This window comes from Haliotis asinina, chromosome 4 (genome assembly GCF_037392515.1).
Source record: "Haliotis asinina isolate JCU_RB_2024 chromosome 4, JCU_Hal_asi_v2, whole genome shotgun sequence".
Classification (NCBI taxonomy): domain Eukaryota; kingdom Metazoa; phylum Mollusca; class Gastropoda; order Lepetellida; family Haliotidae; genus Haliotis; species Haliotis asinina.
Window position 1 is genome coordinate 81,125,747 of NC_090283.1, and position 22,041 is coordinate 81,147,787.

Below are 22,041 nucleotides of genomic sequence, written 5' to 3' on the forward strand. Positions count from 1 at the left end.
AACTTATGTATATGCAACAATTCCAAACAGATGGAGCCAATGTTTTGGCACTGTCAGTCATCATCTATGGTGGTACAGGATTTAAGTATCCAGCAAAATAATATTCAGTGAGAGATGAACTTTGTTCTAACTCCTGCAGACAGATTTATCAGTAAATGTTTCACTAATAAAGGTCTTGATCCTTCCAGTGAAGCAGTAAATGTTTCACCAATAAAGGTCTTGATTCTTCCAGTAAAGCAGTAAATGTTTCACTAATAAAGGTCTTGATTCTTCCAGTAAAGCAGTAAATGTTTCACTAATAAAGGTCTTGATCCTTCCAGTAAAGCAGTAAATGTTTCACTAATAAAGGTCTTGATTCTTCCAGAACTTTTCTTTGTATTCTGTCAATACTTTGATAATGATCGGCCAGGATTAATGAGACTAGAACTTTCTGCTACAACAACTAGCCCCAGCAGTTTCTAACTGTTATCCAAACGGGAGACGGATCTGAACGACTGTTTAAGTAACTCCAAGAAGCCCTGATTGTAAAACACTTTGCAGATGTACCCTACTGTCCTCGGTCTGGGGCAGAGGGTAAACTCTCACCAGAGGGTGCTGCAACCAATATCCAGCTTCATGTAATAAGTCATGCGGGAATCAGACGTGTATCAGGAACTATCTGTGATAGAGAAGATTTCCTTTTTTATTGCATTAGTGTTGTATGTAGTTTGATGCAAGAGATCACGGGATACTGGAATACCATGCAGCTGTGTGTCACGTGGAAGATAGTATCAATGGAAATATTAGCTTTATAGATGCAATTGTGTCCTATCATTTGGTAGCCAAGCCTAGTGATTCTTGTGGAAAACATAAAGTTTATGCTACCGTAATGTAGATGTCACATTTAGCAGCATTAGAGGTGATTGAAGAGCTCAACATGGAGCTGTATCAGAACGTCTGTTGCATGAAATATCGTTCATATTTTACTTGCATCAGATATTGATAATACTCTTCTATAATAATTTTGTTAAAAATTAATGCTGATTCTAACCTTGAGAATAATGCGTAGAACTGAGAGAGGTTAAGTTTGCCGAATGTTAGCATGACAAGGACAGAATTATTTGGTACTGCAGGAGATCTTTGTAGAAGTTACACAAGCCAATTTTAATAGCTTTCTAAAGTTTTCTAAGAGCTTGTTCTTATATGCCATTAAGATAAGTAGGGTATATTCCATTTTGCAAGCATACCACTAGCTGATGCCAGTGAATATGAGCACAAGCAAACTGTAGTGCAAATGGGGTTGCGCAGTATAGAGAAAATGGCAAGTCTTCTTACATGCGAGCGAAGCGAGCAAAGGTTTGCAACATACTTTCCTCACTTCGGTTTGATGGTGAAAAATATCGTCACCATCAAAGGTATACACCCATTTCTTCACCGGGTTGTGCTTCCACACTTCCAACCCCATGTTGAACAATTACTCACTTGAAACATTTTTTATTCAACATTTTGAACGCATCTCATGGTAAATCAGACCGTTCTTCGCCTCCATTCCCCCTTTCAGCTTCTGGTTCAGCGGAGTGAAGGAACAGGAGTGTATTATACTACATGGAATACTTACAGTTACCTCCCCTGCGTCATTCATCCATTGCGCCAGAAGTGTGTTTATGTGCGATATATGTTAGGAAAATTCTACCAATAACGATGACAGACAAATAAACTCCAACAGGTTCATGATAAAATTAGGCAATATGGTATGTCTTTCTAAGTTCTGCTTATTCTTGTTCCGTCACTCCGTTCAAGTGGAAGCTGGCAGGGGTAATGGAGGCGAAGAATGGTCTGAATACCATGAGTGGCGCTTAAAATGTTGAATAAAACTTATTTCATGTGAGTAATTACTAAACATGGAGTAAGAAATGTGAGAGCACAGCCAAGTGAGGAAATGGAAGAGTACCTTTGATGGTTGCGATGTTTTATTTTGACATGAAAATTGTTTTTTTCGATTTGAAGCGAGGAAAGTACTTTGCCAATCTTTGCTCGCTTCACTCGCATGTAAGAAGACTTGTCATATTCTGTATGCTGCGCAACCCCATTTGCGCTATAGTTTGCCTGTGATATGAGAAAAAGCAACATATATCCATATAGATGAAACATTTCCAAAGAAATGGAATAAATTGTTACATTTTCCCTCAATCTCTCTTCATCATCTGTTTCCTCCTTGGCTTCACTATTGACATTTTATCTATCTTGTAGATCCAATATCCCCTACTTTTTGTGAATGGTATATATGTTTGGCAGCTCCTTGGCCTAATATCATTTTCAAGAATAATATCTACAACTGGAGATGTATATTTCTTTGGGGCTGATGAATATAACAGAAACAGAAAACTAGCCTTTGTTTTAGTTGAAGAACAATCACTTGTATAATTTAATTCAAATTCAGAACTTTTTCTAGGTAGCCAAACTATGAAGTGGGTCCATTATTATGTGGTATAATAGCAATTCCATCACAAGTGGCATCCTATGAGAGTGTGAAAGTAAGGGCAATAGTTTTTTTGAGAGGAATTGCAGCCCCAGGACGATGTTGGACGAAAATTGCAATCACCTTATTTCAATGATGAGGCATCCCAGACAACTAAAGAAAATGTAACTTGTTGAATTATGTAAATTATCAAGGAAAGATAAAACTTTTATGATTCCACAATTACATTGAAGCAAATAATAGCTGATGGTATCATGTTATGAGATTGGAAATAAATTGAATATTTTTATCTTTAGGATGCCCTTCCACAGATCAGCCCACAAAATGCATTATCGTATTAGATTCTGACCACTCAGAGACTTTCTGCCAGACATAAAAGCAGTTGTGAAAAACAGTATAAATAGCTGTCACAGTGTGATGGATGATCTGCCAATGTTTATTGCTGAGTACATGCTCTTCAGGGATATCAAAACCAGGGAACAAAATAACCTTTGTATGTTGTTATGACATCATTTTGGAACAATGTTGACCAGAGAAGTTTGGTCCTCATAATCTGCTGACCTCTCATGGGATTCTCGTGTTCCTGTTTCGGAGTTCTCGTCAATGTGACTTTTGGAAGTATCTGGGTGAAGTTGTATCTTCAAAACGTAATGTTTCTTCTTAAGCCCGTGTTTTGGATGTGGGAACATAATTTCATATATTGTGTGAAGAAGGGAATAAATCGAGGATTCTGTATTTTTTGATAAGTGCAACAAAAACATGTTTTTAATATTTGAACAGTTTACTGCTGCTCCAAAGGTGTTTGAAAACCAAAAAGTTTAATGCAGGCAAGCAGTTTCCATCATCCATATTTGATGCATTGTGTCGAAGATACTGTCATGTAGTATTGCCAGAGAAACCAACAAATTTTTTGTGGTATTTAACTTGTATCTGTGTGGAAACCATGAGGGTACGAGTGACAGACACCGGGTATAACTTACACTCCCGCATACGCCAAGAAGTTAGAGGACACCATGAGGCCATGAGGACACCATAGTTCGCTATGTTGAATGTCTGAATCTTCAGTATTGGCTCAGTGAGTCGGAATTCCTTTAAGAATGATTGTTAGTATGACTGACTGGTTGACATACACTAAAATGGCTTCCAGCCAAAGGGTTTGCTGTAATGGAGGTTCCATGCTCTGATACCTTTCATTGTTTTCTGAGGCACCAACAGTTAGACCAGCTCTGGTAGTCGGTGCCACATGGACAACACATGTCTTACAATACTGTTTCCCTCCAGCCTGGCCACTTGAGTGCTAAAGAGCAGTATTGTTGGACTAATTTGTTCAAGATCTCCTAATGGTTGGCACACGTTTGCCTCTAAACTGACTGGGTGTGGTTTTCTTCATTGCTTACCATAAAACTGATGTAGTGTTGTAAAGGGGATCTACAGGGACACAATCTGAGAGAGTTGTCAGGTGTGTCATTCTACCAAGTGACAGTCAAGCTAACTGCATGGGATGGAGAGTGCAATAATTTAACTGCATGGGATGGAGAGTACAATAAGTTAACTGCATGGGGTGGAGAGTACAATAAGTACATTAAGTTAACAGCTGTAGGGTGGAGAGGATAATCACTGAAATTGGATTGAAGGAAATTTGAATTGCTATCATTGCAAATAAATCTTCCCTACTTTCATTTCACAAGATGAAACAAAGGGATAACACTTACAAAGTGGAAAACAACGCTTGGCATGACAACTATGAAAAGGCTGTTGAAAAAGTAGCCATTTTGCAAAGGCAAAAGTAATCCAAGAGACTTTATTTTTCGAGTTGAGTAAGCTACAGAACAAGTCCATTTTGTGTGTGGTTGACAGTCAGGTTTGAGGAGGGAATGTTCTGTTTCAGAAAATGTATTATGGGAACTTAATTGTGGCTCTAAGTATAGCGAGTATTCTGGAATTTCTTTAATCTGAGGAACAATGGAGGATTTGGTTGTGGCTAGTTTGGGTCTGGAGTGTGACTTTGTTTCTATAGGTTTCAGGTGTTTTCTGGTTGATGAATGTCTCGTTCTGGTCGGTTGTGTCTGTCATGTTATTGGACTCTGAGCTGGAGAAATTGGTGCTATGTCTGCTTTGGGCAATCCAGTTTGCCCACCAGACCCGAACATCCACCTATTGATTGATTAGTCCTTTACATTAGAATTGAGAATAGAATGTTCACAGTATCAATCACAGAGGATGAAATAATCTGCTGTTGAAATGGGTTGGTGATGTAGCCATGTCGTCATTGCCGCCTCCGTTTGTACAGCCAGCTTTGATCTGGTTGCGTCCACAAGGGTTTCCATGAAAAGTGAAGTCAAGTGCAAGGCGAAGTTGGAGGGACCAATGATATTTCTTTAAGAACATGCAACTAATCAAGAAGTGACAGCTTTTATCTTCATTAAAACCATGGGTGTATTTTCGTAGGCAGGCAACTGTTAAATCATCACAGTTTGTGCACTTTTGGTTCTGACCTGTGGCACCTTGTTTCTTCTATATCATCTGTGATTGGGAAGCATGTCTCATTGCAAAAATGATTGTACTTATTAAGTCTTTCATTGAACAGAGGCGCACATTTGCATCTGAATGGATTCCTCTGACTAATAGTGTCAAGCTGTTCCTGATCACTTTCCATTCTGATGTGTTGTGGTAGATCGATTTGTCAAGCTGGGGTCACATCCGACCCCCATGGCGACACCCTCGAGCGCTGTACTAGGTGCAACCTAAACATGATCAGAGTGGTTATATTGTTGTATTTTCGATGTTGTCTAGAAAGAGGGATGAACATAAACAATAGAAGTAGGGCCACACTGATATAAGGTCATGCGAAATGTTGATGCCAGCTGTTTCACCAGATAAACATCCTGGATATTTGCATGAACCTCTTTGTAATAATCATGGATATACCATCATGTCAACCTCCTTTATACTGTGTCACCCATTCTTGTACACCATGTTGACCTTCGTTATACATTTCGACCTCCGTTATACACCATGTCAGCCTCTGTTTTACATCATGTCGACCTCTGTTATACACCATGTCAGCCTCTTTTGTTCTCTGTGTCATCCATTCTTTTACACCATGTTGACCTTTGTTACACATGTCGACCTCTGTTATACACCATGTCAGCCTCTATTATACATCATGTCAACCTCAGTTATACACCATGTCAACCTTCTTTGTTCTCTGTGTCATCCATTCTTGTACACCATGTTGACCTTCGTTACACATGTCAACCTCCATTATATACCATGTGAGTCTCCTTTATACTCCGTGTCATCCATTCTTTTACACCATGTTGACCTTTGTTACACATGTCGATCTCTGTTATACACCATGTCAGCCTCTATTATACATCATGTCAACCTCAGTTATACACCATGTCAGCCTCCTTTGTTCTCTGTGTCATCCATTCTTATACATCATGTCGACCTCCGTTATACACCATGTCAGTCTCCTTTATACTCTGTGTCATCCATTCTTATACACCGTGTTGACCTTAGTTACACATGTCGACCTCTGTTATATACCATGTGAGTCTCCTTTATACTCTGTGTCATCCATTCTTATACATCATGTCGACCTCCGTTATACACCATGTCAGTCTCCTTTATACTCTGTGTCATCCATTCTTATACTCCGTGTTGACCTTCGTTACACATGTCGACCTCTGTTATATACCATGTGAGTCTCCTTTATACTCTGTGTCATCCATTCTTATACATCATGTCGACCTCCGTTATACACCATGTCAGTCTCCTTTATACTCTGTGTCATCCATTCTTATACACCGTGTTGACCTTCGTTACACATGTCGACCTCTGTTATATACCATGTGAGTCTCCTTTATACTCTGTGTCATCCATTCTTATACATCATGTCGACCTCTGTTATACACCATGTCAGTCTCCTTTATACTCTGTGTCATCCATTCTTATACACCGTGTTGACCTTCGTTACACATGTCGACCTCTGTTATATACCATGTGAGTCTCCTTTATACTCTGTGTCATCCATTCTTATACTCCGTGTTGACCTTCGTTACACATGTCGACCTCTGTTATATACCATGTGAGTCTCCTTTATACTCTGTGTCATCCATTCTTATACACCGTGTTGACCTTCGTTACACATGTCGACCTCTGTTATATACCATGTGAGTCTCCTTTATACTCTGTGTCATCCATTCTTATACATCATGTCGACCTCCGTTATACACCATGTCAGTCTCCTTTATACTCTGTGTCATCCATTCTTATACTCCGTGTTGACCTTCAGTACACATGTCGACCTCTGTTATATACCATGTGAGTCTCCTTTATACTCTGTGTCATCCATTCTTATACTCCGTGTTGACCTTAGTTACACATGTCGACCTCTGTTATATACCATGTGAGTCTCCTTTATACTCTGTGTCATCCATTCTTATACTCCGTGTTGACCTTCAGTACACATGTCGACCTCTGTTATATACCATGTGAGTCTCCTTTATACTCTGTGTCATCCATTCTTATACACCGTGTTGACCTTAGTTACACATGTCGACCTCTGTTATATACCATGTGAGTCTCCTTTATACTCTGTGTCATCCATTCTTATACACCGTGTTGACCTTAGTTACACATGTCGACCTCTGTTATATACCATGTGAGTCTCCTTTATACTCTGTGTCATCCATTCTTATACTCCGTGTTGACCTTCAGTACACATGTCGACCTCTGTTATATACCATGTGAGTCTCCTTTATACTCTGTGTCATCCATTCTTATACATCATGTCGACCTCCGTTATACACCATGTCAGTCTCCTTTATACTCTGTGTCATCCATTCTTATACACCGTGTTGACCTTCGTTACACATGTCGACCTCTGTTATATACCATGTGAGTCTCCTTTATACTCTGTGTCATCCATTCTTATACATCATGTCGACCTCTGTTATACACCATGTCAGTCTCCTTTATACTCTGTGTCATCCATTCTTATACTCCGTGTTGACCTTCGTTACACATGTCGACCTCTGTTATATACCATGTGAGTCTCCTTTATACTCTGTGTCATCCATTCTTATACATCATGTCGACCTCTGTTATACACCATGTCAGTCTCCTTTATACTCTGTGTCATCCATTCTTATACACCGTGTTGACCTTCGTTACACATGTCGACCTCTGTTATATACCATGTGAGTCTCCTTTATACTCTGTGTCATCCATTCTTATACTCCGTGTTGACCTTCAGTACACATGTCGACCTCTGTTATATACCATGTGAGTCTCCTTTATACTCTGTGTCATCCATTCTTATACTCCGTGTTGACCTTCATTACACATGTTGACCTCCGTTATACACCATGTGAGTCTCCTTTATACTCTGTGTCATCCATTCTTATACTCCGTGTTGACCTTCATTACACATGTCGACCTCTGTTATATACCATGTGAGTCTCCTTTATACTCTGTGTCATCCATTCTTATACTCCGTGTTGACCTTCAGTACACATGTCGACCTCTGTTATATACCATGTGAGTCTCCTTTATACTCTGTGTCATCCATTCTTATACTCCGTGTTGACCTTCATTACACATGTTGACCTCCGTTGTACACCATGTGAGTCTCCTTTATACTCTGTGTCATCCATTCTTATACTCCGTGTTGACCTTTATTACACATGTCGACCTCTGTTATACACCATGTCAGTCTCCTTTATACTCTGTGTCATCCATTCTTATACTCCGTGTTGACCTTCATTACACATGTCGACCTCCATTATACACCTTGACAACCTTTGTTATGCACCATGTCAACCTCCGTTATATATGTCAAGCTCTGTTATACATGTCAACCTCCGTTATATATGTCAAACTCTGTTATACATGTCAACCTCCGTTACGCCCCTTGTCGATCTCTGTTATGCATTGTCTGTAGTCTGAGGGATGTATATAAGAGGCTGAAGTTTCAGGCATTAAACAAGTAGTGGTGGTTTCTCCATCAAGATAAGCTGACTGACTGTAGCAACATGACCTTCTACATAAAACACCATTCTGAAAATATCGAGTGAAACTTTTCATCACTATTAGGAGATGATTGTAAATCTATTGACCGAAATTTTGTGAGATTGGGCACCCTGTAAGATGCACCAACAAGGAACTTCTGACTCCATTGTATGAACTTTCAATAAAATAATCAATAAAGATAACAGTCGATGGAATGAAAGAGTGGCAGACAAATTTGATTTTATTGAATAAATTGATGAGAAAATGCATTGTTGCCAATAAAACGAAATCATATTTCATTAGAAGATTGAGGAGACATGCATGGCAGTAGAGGGGAAGGTTTCCGCATTGCATTGCTATAACACTTTGCCGTTGGTGATTTATCGCAGGAAGTTATTGCCCTGTCATTATTTAATTCTTGTGCAAACCTATTTTCAATTCAGGGCCATCTGTATATACAAATATCTTATGGAAAAGGCCATAGCTTTGTGTTGACACATTGGCTCTCTGCAGCGGGGCGCTGTATAGCATAGACCTCATCAGCCTCTTAGTGGTGGTTTTGCCGTTTTATACGAGCTTCACATGGCGATCTGTGTGAGTACAAGGCATGATGGGAAAACCCAGACCTCTCGTTACAGAGTGTCTTGCATGATAACGCTGCACTCAGTCGCTGAATTATAAAAACATATAAAATTATATTGGCTCGCACAGGCCCTCATTTGCAATAAATTTGAGCTTTAAACTGTACTTTGTTTAGAGAATTAATCAGAAAGCTGTTACTACGGTCTTCGTTTGACACGTTTAACATTCTGCATGCAGAGATATAATTCCTTTATTACCAGGGATAGAGCCATTTTCAGTCGACTTGATGCTTTGTGCTATTCACCATGCTACAAATTCACTATCTCAATAAACTTTGATTGGCTGCATTGACTGCAGTGAGATTTCTGTTTTGACAGTTGCGCAGGGCATAGTAAATCACATGCCCTGTTAATAATCCCATGATGCAATGCACATCTTCCAAATAGGTTATTTTATAAAAATGGCTGTTACAGCAGTGTTCCGAAGAAAGCAACCCAACCCGAGGTTCGCTGGCTCTCATATATCAACATTTTGACATCCAATTTTGCAGGGAATGGCTGCCCCCTCAAATCAATTCTCATCCCGGTTTCAGGGAAATGACTTTTCAATTGCTAAGAAAATAACAGGTGTTTTGCATATTTTTTAAAAGACGTTCTCCAATTTCTTCCTAAACAAGACATGGTAAAGGCATCATGAGTGGATATTTTGTCAACTGGTCTCCATCGGTGACATGCTTCTCCAGCAATTATAGTCATGTTGAAACTTCCACTGTTACTTCAGTCATATGTCAGGGATGCCAATCAACTAGCCTTGTTGTTTATTACTCAGGGTTGTATAAGAAAAAACGTTTTTATGATTTGGGCCTAAAAAGTGTTGACTGAATCTAATGGGTTGTCATCTGTGATGTATGCCCTTCAGCGGGGCTTTGCTGTCCACTTCGTCTTTTGGGGATCTAAGGGCACCTGCTGTACTACTGTGGAGGCAAGATGGGGATTCTATGGTCACAATGGCATGTGTCAATAGTGTAGGATGAAAAGACTATCAGAAGGTGACATTGTACATGTTGATCATGTGGCAGTCGTGTCCTGTTGATGTTAGAACACTTCATTGGTCAGCGAAGGTATATTCAGTGATCGATATTACCAGGTTGATGAGACAGAGTGGCACAGAGTAAAACAGACTTTTTCAGGAACAGTTTGTGGATAGGCTGTTTACGAGAAATGACAGGAGTGGAAAATAATTGTATCTTGTCTGAACTGATTGATTCTATAATCAATCATCAAACTGCATACATTGTCTAGACTGGATATTGTTTTTAGTTTTTTGTAAATCTTTTTTTCAGCTGCGTTGTTACAATATTGAATATTACAGATGATGCTCATTTATAGTTTGTGGAACATACAGAAGTCATTATAACAAAGTGCTGTCTCATGGCATCTGTTGATAAAAGTTGGCTATGTATTTTCACCTTGGTGTTAATGACTTCCATTTATTTTCAGGTATAACTGCAGAGCTGTATTATGTGAGAAATGGCATCATCAATAACTACGCCCTGACCTTCAACTTGCCATTGCCGCCAGACATTGATGAAATCTACTTCACATGGCAGAGACTGCGAGAACAACCTGCAGTAAGTGCACATTGTTTTACTGACCTTCAGCTTGGCCCACCTTCAGAATGACCTGTAATAAACTTGTTTCTTTGGGAACTGTGGGTGGAGTTGGCAAGGGAGGTAATTGCCCTGCCCTCTGACCACAGTAGTGCTAGAAACACATCAACATGTGGGGAAATGTAATTCATTCATGACTGAACAAGTGGTTGTAGACAACACATAGCTGTAATTAAAATTTTGGTTATTCGATAAAGAGATAATTGCAATTTTCTGGTCAGGCTCTTGGATTCAGTTGATTGCCTGTCATTAAATACAAACAGCACTGGGTGTGCTCATGCTGTTGTCTGACTTTGTTTACATGTCGCTGTGACCTGGCTTGAATATTGCTGACTGTGACATGACACAATAGTCAATCAAACCTTCCCAGTCAGCTTACGGGTTTGAGGTTGTGTGGGCAAGAGCAAAATGAGTTGAGTATGGGATTCTAGAGAATAATTTATGGGATAATTTAGAGGGGATGTCGAGGCATGCCTACTGCATTTGTAAGTGAATTATTTGATACTTGACTGACAAGAGACTGTCGCTTTCATACCCTTTCTGTTAACATCACATTTTTGCTACGCAGTCAGTTTTTCCATTTTGATTTTCAGATAGTGATAATTTAGCACTGATGCAAAACTCTTGTAATTTCACATTTGGTAAATCAGTACTATCAGTTAGTGATTAGGGATATCATGTATTGCACTATCAGCAGTGTTGTGTTCATCTGCATGAGTTATCCATAATGACTCCTTGGTTATTGGTTGAGGGAGTCAAGAGAATGTGTTCAACCCAGGTTTGATCTCTGATTCGTTTTTAGTGGGATCTATTTAGCCTGACCATAGCCTGTTGTCTGTGTGTGGTGTCACCTGTGTTGTGTGTGTGAGATATCACTTGTGTTGTGTATGTGATATCACCTGTGTTGTGTGTGAGAGATATTACCTGTATCATATGTGTGAATTATCACCTGTGTTGTATCTGTGAGACATCACCTGTGTTGTATGTGTGAGATATCACCTGTGTTTTATATATGTGAGATATCACCTGTGTTGTGTGACCTGTATATTGTTTTCACCAGATCCAGGTTATCATCCCCAGTAGACCTGTTGGGGAGTGATATGCCTTGTACTCCCACCCCTCACTTGCCTGTGTTTATTTTTGAGTCATGAGAGAATGCATTAAGAAAATACAACAATGGCATATTGTACAGTAATGTCAGAAAGGTGATTAGGAAAGCTGCATGTTTGGATCATCATGGAATACTGTTCCGGAGAGTATGCCTATTGCCTTGAGTGAAAAAACCACAAAGCGTGAAATTGACGCACAAACTTCCAAACACTGGCACACTATTGCATTTGTGGAGTCCTCCCAGATGAGTGAATTTCATGAGCTGTCAAGTTGATTTTATTGCAGATTCAGTGATCATCTCCTCGTAAGATATTTTCAGGTCAACTGATCAGGAAAATAGTATCTTCAAACATTTTGATTGTCATCAAATGTCAGTTGTAAGGCATTGCATGGCAGACAGTGGATTGAAGGAGACATTGTCGTTAACAAGACATTAACTGCTTCCCCAGCAGGGACCAGGAGGTCACTTGCAGAATATCGGGAGTGATATGAGAAAAAAAATAATTTGAAATATGAACTGATATCCTCACGTCTGAAATGCAGTGACTGGACAGTTTACTTGTGTACCAATAAAAAAATGACATATCTTGACAGTCATCATGTTTATTATTCCAAGATCTGGTGAATCATGATGAGGAAATAGCAGTGTCACGTCCAGTGTAATACAACGGTTGTGTAGCATGTGAAATACACAGTCATTGCTTGGGAAGGAACTTGTCTTACTAATGCAGTGAGGACATGGAAAGCCCAGTTGGAAGTTAATGCCTATAATTCCAGGTTTTCTATATTGCCAACTTCTACATATATTTGCCAAAAATTATAGGTGTACTTTAATGTCAGTTTACACATATCTCTGGATATGCTTTATTGTAGATTTACTGGTAGCTGCCAGTAGCTGCCAGTAGCTGCAAAGTTTCTGTTGCGGCTGGAAATACTGGTTGCTTTCTCAGTTCCTCGTCTGTGTAGATTTTGGACAGACTTTGATATGTTTCCTTGTACAAGATCATAGGTGTGTATTTGTCTCATTGTATAAAATGTAGGTGTATTTAATCACCGCGTACACGTATCTCCAGTGCTGAGTATGAGCTGTAGTGTAAGATTCCATCCTCCTGTGTTTCAGATGTTTTACCGAATGAAGTTCACTGTGCTTCATGACCGAGCTCTGAAGCAGCCTGAGGCCAATATATCTAATGAAGGACAGGTACCCAGCACATTGTCAGGTAAACTAATTACAATTGATTTCATATTAATTACACTGAATTCATGCATGTTAGGCTGCCAGGTTTTAAGCTGTGACATTTCCCCCTCATCTGCTAAATGAATAATCACTTGGAAGGGACAGGATCCCCTACGAGCTGATGGATCAACCATGAGCCAATAGAATGCATCTCCAGCTCATTGGACGTTTGTGTTGAATAAATTCAAAGTTCATCATATTCATGTACGTAACATGATCATGTATGGTGCATCAGAAGTAGTGTTCTCAGCATGAGTGAAATACAGATTGATTTAAGATAGGTCAACCTACATGCACCAGGTGCAACCTGAGATGATGGTCAAGTTGCACTGACCAAATTGGGTTGCACCAGTGCGATTGAGTGAGTGACTTTAGTCTTGCGCCTCACTCCGCAATATTCCAGCTATATTGGCATCAGCCTGCAAATAATTGAGTCAGGACAAGACAATCCAGTGATTAGCATCAATCTGTGTGATTGGGATTCAATGACATTTGTCAACCAAGTCAGTGTCTGAACCACCCGATACCGTTTGTCACCTCTTATTACAAGCATAGACACCGGCAAAAATCGGTTGCTGAAGGCCTATTTGACCCTGGACCTTCACGGGTCACCAATCAAGTATCAAGCACAAAATCGAACCCAGATGATGCTTTCGTGGAAGGTGGAAGCTGGAAGCTGGAAGGTGGAGATAGTCCAATGGGATCTCAGTAACACTTTGCAGAGGTCCAAGCCGAGTATTTACACAAAGACCTTTGGCAGGGTTTGACATAGCTCCTCAAAAATGGGAGTCCTTGGGACTCATGGCATATTTTGACGGGAGTCCGTTTCCATATTTGGGAGTCCATATCTATTGCTTTAATATGATTGCCTGCCTTAGGTCACATGTACAATTTTGACCAATCACGATCCTTATAGCAGACTGTGGGGAATAAGCTTCGTGAAAAACCAGTCCTTATCCAATAAAATCACTTCTTACAACAACGAAAATACTCTTGGCAAGGGTACAATGATATTGTTGATGTTTAGAGCTCTCAAATGATACCCACCATCAAAAGCCTTATATGTTATTCATACAAAGCCTCAAAATCAAGGTATTTCCCGCTGTTGCATCACATTAGCAAGTCAAAAGCCACTGATATAGGCAAACAGACAACCTTACATATTTTTCAGAAATCTTTCATAAAATAATTTTCAAATATTGTGTCCATAAGGATGCACTGGATTGTAGTTTGGGGGTCCTTCATCAAATTTCTGCATCCAACATGCAGGGATCCTACGTCTTCTAATGGGTGTTGAATGTACTAGAGTACGCATAATCCTAACAATATATGTAAGTTGCATCGATATCTTAATAACATGATTGTATAACCACCCTCTGACTACCTACCTGTAAGTGTTCAGTTTGTGTTCCAGTTTTCCAGGTTCGTCTGCCCTGTACAGGTGAGATGAGTGCCCAGGTAGACGTGATCATCCAGATGAACATCAGCATATTCTCAGCATCTAATCTCACAGTACTCAACTTCAAGAGGCGGAAAACATGCATCAAAGGTAGGACAACCATCTCTGATAGTGTGTTACATTAGCTGTGTGTCCAAAGCCCTGGGCCTAGATTTTCGAAGCTCTCGTAGCTCTAAGATAGTTGTAGGCTTCATACATTAACATTAACTTACGAGTGTATTAGCACAAAGAGAGCTTCCAAAATGTAGGCCCAGGTCTTGTAACTTTGCGTTTGGTCTTGTAAATACCTAACTTTTAAACATACTCATATGTTTCTGGGAAGCAAGCTCCAGTGAATAGAGTGAATGTTACACAGGCTAGTATGGTAAGTTTTTTTTCTCTACATTACTTATTTCTGATATTCCAGTTTTGTTGGACACTGTGGAATTACAGGATCACTGTCTTCTTGTTCTTGTAAACAAGAGAGAATGGTTTGTTTCTAGGTTTTTCTTCCATGGATCGTTAGTCCTTCATGACTGACTCCTTATAACAGTTCCAGGTCAGTCTATCAACCTACAGGGAGTTTGTATGTTAGACCAGTTGGTTGTTGATTTGTCAGAGGTGCCCTAATTTACTGACCAGTCTTGCATTCTGTCATGAATTCCAAATGTTGGTAGATTAGGTGGTCAGACATCTTGACTTAATAGTGTTGGTGTACACAAATGCTGTGCTCATGATATCAGTCACTGGATTAACTGTTAATGTTTATGTATTTCGGCCTTCTTCATATGCTGAAACATACCTGATATTCTTGCAAGGCACATACAAACACGAATTTGTGACATCTTTTATGGTGTTGGAAAAAACACAGAGGTCCAGAGTGAACGTCTGCCTGTCTGGTGTTGTTAGGCCTGACAGACCATGAGGGTAGAGGTCCAGGGTGAAGATCTGTCAGTATGGTGTTGGTGGGCCTGACACACCATGATGGTAGAGGTCCAGGGTGAAGATCTGTCAGTATGGTGTTGGTGGGCCTGACACACCATGATGGTAGAGGTCCAGGGTGACTACCTGTCTGTCTGTTGTTGGTGGGCCTGACACACCATGATGGTACAGATTCAAGGGTGACTATCTGTCTGTCTGTTGTTGGTGGGCCTGACACACCATGATGGTACAGATTCAAGGGTGACTATCTGTCTGTCGGTTGTTGGTGTGCCTGACAAACCATGAGTACAGAGTTCTAGGTTGACCATTTGTCTGTCTGGTGTTGGTGGACAGAGATACAGGGTGAACATCTGCTTGTCTGGTGTTGGCGTGCCTGACAGACCATGAGGGTAGAGGTCCAGGGTGAACATCAGTCTGTATGTTGTTGATGGGCCTGACACACCATGATGGTAGAGGTCCAGGGTGAACATCAGTCTGTATGTTGTTGATGGGCCTGACGCACCACAACACATTTCCAGGGTGACCATTTGTCTGTCTGGTGTTGGTGGGTCTGACAGACCATGAGGGTAGAGGTCTGGGATCAGCATCTGTCAGCCTGGTGTTGGTGGGTCTGACAGACCATGAGGGTAGAGGTCTGGGATCAGCATCTGTCAGCCTGGTGTTGGTGGGTCTGACAGACCATGAGGGTAGAGGTCTGGGATCAGCATCTGTCAGCCTGGTGTTGGTGGGTCTGACAGACCATGAGGGTAGAGGTCTGGGATCAGCATCTGTCAGCCTGCGGCACCTTCTGTTGTTACATAATCTGAACTTCATTAATCACGGCATGACAAATGTTATGTGCCTGCTCTTACACATCACAGACTTCAACTGAGTGTTTAGACTGAAATCTGCACCTGATATTCTTGGGTAAATGTGATCGGGTCTGTCCAAACCCCTTACACAGAAAAGGAAGTGGCATATATGCTGAGACAGCGGAAATCATTCCCAAAACACATGTCTTATGCGATAATCTTCCACTACCAAAGACCTCTATTAATAATTTCCACGCATGTGCATCAAATGTGTATTGTTTTACATAGACAAGTATTTGTTTATATAACTTACTGCTATTTGGCCATCCTGCCAGAACAATACAGACGAGTTTATGCAGAAATTTGCTGACGTAAACTTTGCGATGTTGGGTCGTAGGTTGTGTAAAATGACATCCCTTGAGCCAACTCCCTGGAGTCGATTTATTTGGACAAATTTAAAGAATGACTTTCCGAGAGCATTGGAGTGTTGTGCCATGTGGCAGCTATTTATGAAGAAACAATAGTAGAAGTGCCATTGTCTTTCGGAAGGCGGTACGCTTCCATTGCCAAATACATAAACACTTGGACTGGCCACAGGTGCTTGCAGTATGCTTGCATTCATTCTACAGTTAATGCTTCTTGTGAGATTCTCATGGGAAACGCAGGCACTTTTTACATGAAAATGTTAATGGCATTTTCTGTAAATATTAATAGGCAGTGAAAGTTTAGAGTGTATCTGGTGTATGGTATGTAGTAGGTGGATCGAGGTGGGATTCTGAAGGATTGTTTAAAAGTGTCTTGTCGTGTTTTATGAAACTGATGATAGGTTATGTATCTATGCTAAATAGGGTATAGATGTGCCTTCCTGTTGTGGATAGAATGTGGATGATTCAAGAACTGCCAATTATAGGTTTCAGATTATATTTTGTTGTAAACCTTGATCTGTTACAAACTGTACAACTTTGTGCTTCCCTCTGACATGGAGCTGACACTTTCATAAAATGATTGATTTACACCTGATCTGCATCCATTTGGCTTTCTTCTCATGACACAACATGACTGAAACAGTGATTGATGCCTCTGTTAGCTAAATTCACTCACTGATTGCAAGGTGTTGTATCATTCACTTCCAGGCAGCTTTGGCCTCTGTTGGACTTTCATGTCCTGATGGCGATGCCATTTGTCTCTGGTTTGTGTGATCCAGGTTCAAATCCAGGTGACCAGCATGCTGGAACACCATTTCCACCAGACCCTTGCTTTCACTATGATGGAGGACCTGTCTGCTTGTTTAATACAGTCTTCCCTACTTCAAACTATTATCTCCCTGTTGAATTGGTTAAATCAAATATTTTACTAATTCTTTTCTGATCCAGTTATTAGTTTTCTGCAGCTTTGATCATTGATTTTGTTATATTTTTCTATGCTTACGTTATATAAGTTAGGGTAAGGATTTTACAACAAAAAATACCAGACAGATGAGGAGAAAATGTTTATTTGTTATGAAGTCATTGCATCGGATTTAATATATGTATATTCCATGTTTAATGCTTTTGTATATGTTATATTATATATTTCATAATGTATGTGTATGAACTTGGACTCTGTTAGTGGTCTGTCTTTGGGAAAATCACTTCTTTGCCCTGATTCTGTGATAAATAGTTGAACATGTATTTCCAGGCAGCATTAAATTATCTGGCATTTTCAACTGACATTTATGTTTGCAGAGTGAGTGATAATGTTTTTGGAGACTTTTTTTCAGATGAAATATTTAGATTATTCCTTCAGTACATGTTTAAAATAAATGAGAAATGCATGTCTGTACCGAGAAGTGGGCTTATAAATCTCTAGGCAAGTGGACAGAAGCTTTTATAACAGAAATAATTATACATAACAGTTGCATAAAAATGGTGCAGTAATTTCTTGACAGAATCATCACAAGTCTGTGAGCTGCATCATTTAACAAAGGTCAGCATTTCACAAGTCGACAAGTACACAATGATTAACAGATTTAGTTGGAAGATATGGACAAGAAATTGGCAGATAAAGTGAAAAAACAATCTGAACAGCAAGAGCAAAATGGTATTAAATGTCACTGTGCACTTGCAGTGTCATTCAAAACTAGATCTGTAATCTGGACAATGAAAAACATTAATCCTTGAAATAGCATTGGGAAATATAAGCTGATGTTTTTGGAGGCATCGGTCTAGTTATCCCTGCAGTATTCCTCAGATAGAGGTGAGGTAACATCCAGTATCTCCCACCATCCATGTATACCCTCTAACCCTCACAGTTTCCTCTGCCTCAGTGACAGGATATACTCTCTAACCAGACAGGTTCAGTGACAGAGGTAGCCAGCAGACCATATAAATGACTCTGTTGCCAGCATTCCTGGATATAATGATTCAGGTTTCAGGAAAATTCTAATCTGCAAATCTCCCAGTAATCTGTTTGTCTGCGTTGCCTCATCTGATGTTATGTGGCTTTTTGTTGAGATTTCTATCAGTGCATATGATCGCTGCGCCCCTCCCTACCCTGAGTCTATTGTTGAGGAAGTTGGATTGAGGATTACTGTCACTGAAGCCTTCATATCGGATTGCTAGTCTGACTTCTGACTCCAATTCAGGATGATTTACTGCTGCAAATCATGGCCAATGAAACTGGAGTGTCTGGTGGGAAGTTGTCACGAAAGCCTGATCAGTTCTGGAAAAAGTACCTGTTCGGTGAAAAATAGAAGTTGGTTTCATGTTGGAATGGTGTTTGGATTTATTTGTGCTCAGTGGGGAAAGGGGGAGTCTATTTTCAGTAGTGTAGTGTATGATGTGAAAAAATGTCTTCAGTTTATTTACTAGTTCCACAAAATATGACATAGCATTCATAGCATTTTTCATTTTTATCCCCCCCGGCATGTAATGCGTCTGTCTGTCCGTCTATAATAATTTTGTTTCCAGAGCATAACTCAGAAACTGTTCAATATTTTTAGACCCATCTTGATAGATATAGTGATCTCAGCCTATGGTTGTGCATTTTGCTATTTACAGATTTTTGGCATTTATAATTTTTTTTGTTTTTCCATGGAACATTTTGGTGTTGGCCAAATGGTAGGGTGGGCTTCGTTTCCGGAACAGAACTCAAAAACAGTTCAATATTTTTCTGCAGAACTTGGTAGATATATCAATCAGCATCTAAAGTGGTGCCTTTTGCTATGTACAAGTTTTTGTGATTTATTATTTTCTCGTTTTCCATTGAAACGTTTCGGACATAGTCTCAAATTTGAGAGGTATGTTTCGTTTCCGGAGAAGAACTCAAAAGCCGTTCAATATTTCTCTGCAATACTTGGTAGATATATCAGTCAGAAGCTGAAGTGGTGCCTTTTGGTATTTACGGGTTTTTGTGATGTATTATTTTCTTGGTTTCCATGGAAACGTTTTGGACCTATTCTGAAAAGTGAGAAGTGTGTTTCATTTCCAGAGCAGAACTCAAAAACTTCTTAATATCTGTTAGTGAAACTTTCTAGATATGAGTGGCAGACCCCAAAGTGGTGCCATTCTGTCATTTTCTCTTGGCCCATTGTCTTCCACCTCTTTGGAATGAAACGTGTCCACTCTAGAATCAAATCAGCCTTCATGGGCCTTGAGCATGTCTTTTTACATGTCATCTTCAACCTTCCCCTTTCCTACAATCTAAATTGAGATGAAAGTACCATCCTTCTCCTGTTCCATAATTAGAATAAGTTCTGTAGAACCATCCATTTCACACTCCAGCAATTCCTTAAATTCCTTATCTATTCTTGGATGTAGAATCAATGCCTCTTGAACCATCCTTCTCTCATGCCATCCCATCTCGCCATTGTTTTCAGCCCCCAACCCGTACTACAACCCAGTATTTCCTCCCTCCACAGAAGTGGAAAGAAGGCTGTAAAACCATCCTTCTCCTGTCAATCAGTTATTCCCCTCCCCTCTTGTGCGTTTGTGTGATGTGAAGTGTTTTGACAGTGGCTGCAGAGGGGCTGCCAGGAATCCATCTGCCTGAGTCTGTCTGCCTATTTCCTCATCCTGAAGCTCACAGAGACTTGTTTGTTCTTCAGTGTTTCCACATCAGTGCCTCTGTCAGACCCCTCTGACAAAGTTGCTTTCAAACTTTTTGGACACCTCTTCTTCTGTTTCTTGCCTGTTTGTAGGCTGCCTGAAACTCAAGAAGCAGTGTTTGGTAGCGTGTAAGCAGCAGAGGAAGGCTGGATGAGACTGAGTGTTTGTTTTGTGTGTGTTTCGTTAGCAGTAGTTTATGTGATGACAGGGCCAGACTCAGCCCAATGTACAAACTGGCTCTGGTTCCACAAGACTTGCCCCCTCATCCAACAGCTGTGCTCATCAGCCTGTTCAGTGCCTTCCTAAAAACTAGTCAAACGATTTAAGCTGGGAATAAATGTCACCATGGTTTAGAATGACTCCATATTCAAATTTTTAAAAATTATTGAAGTGTCGTCAGTTATACAGAAAATGTCAACATTAAATGAACTGATGCATCCAAATTTAATATTAATTTTTAATTTTGTGTTGTATGTTTTTATGTTTTAAATTTACGGTGAAAATATTCCTTTGATGATTGTTGTATGTTTTTCTCGGATGTCAGGTTTACATTTATGGGATAAATGTTCCTTTGGCAATTCGTCAGATGTTTTTTAAGGATGTCATGTTAAAGGCATAAAATAATAGATGTCTGCATTTTCCCATAAAACAACATAACGGTGGGAAGAACGGGCTTTAACTGTCAAGGTAATCTCCCTAAAGAAGGACTCACAGCATTAGTTTAAGTCATTTAAGCCAACCAGTACTACCTTTACTGCATTTGAATTGCTGTTTACAAATGTCAGTTTAGATTTCACCACAAATACAGGCATGATCTTTTGTGTTGTTGTTGAAACAGATAATTTGTTAGAGCATGTTTTACAAGCAGTTAAAATGCCAGCAGTATTTTTTGAGTTCAGGAAAGTTTTATGTTCAAAACGATGTTTTATTCAACTGTGAACGGAAGCATCGACAGATTGCTGTAGACTTGCCATGAGTGCCTTTTCCCTAGGGTGAATAACTCACGGGTTTCTAACGCTAGTTCTGTTTGGAGTCCTCTCAATAGATTGTTCACACTCTATACACAGAATATATATGTATCCTTTTGTAAATGAGGTGTCCAGAAGATTTAGATTCTGTTAGATTTAGATGCTGTGATATTTCTGGCATATTGCTAAAAGCAACAAAAATCCATACACACTCACTTTTCCTCACCGACTCACTCCCTCTGTACATCCTTCACTGTACAGAAATACAGTAGCATACACCTTTAGAGACGTTCCATCTTGCTTAATGCCATTCTACAGCCATGCCTTTCACCTTTTACTTTTCATGTTTCACAAAGTTTTTATCCATTTGCCAGTTGTCTAACTTATCTTGTTTGAGATGGACTTGTCAGTGTTTGTCCTCAGATCTATGATTTGTTTTTGAGTGTACTGAAATATTGATGGGTGGTACGTGTGCAGTGAATCAATGTCCAATCACTCCTGCCTGGTTCAGACCCTCTCTCAGCCGACCGACCCACTCTTCATCCTGGCCCTCCCCAGATTTGTGTGGCCATGTAAAATATCTCCTTGAACACTTTGGAGACTATGCAACTCCCCACCCCCGTTTCCATGGATCAAATTGTCAGTGCCATACAAAGTCTACTCCATGATGGAAAAAAACAAATTCAGGTTCACCAACTGTCGTGAAAAAAATGCCTTTAATTTTGAAGACATTGAATTCCCAG

At 39.9% G+C, this 22,041-nt stretch overlaps 1 protein-coding gene across 1 annotated transcript in view; it reads left to right on the forward strand.

Annotated features, from left to right (window-relative positions):
- The window catches only part of LOC137281980 (tyrosine-protein kinase RYK-like), a 115,583-nt gene that overhangs the window by 51,587 nt on the left and 41,955 nt on the right, over positions 1-22,041 (forward strand). Inside the window, exons 2-4 of the mRNA XM_067813728.1 lie at positions 10,558-10,688; positions 12,958-13,057; positions 14,489-14,623. Coding sequence (XP_067669829.1) covers positions 10,558-10,688; positions 12,958-13,057; positions 14,489-14,623 — 366 coding nt within the window. The remainder of the gene's footprint in view (positions 1-10,557; positions 10,689-12,957; positions 13,058-14,488; positions 14,624-22,041) is intronic.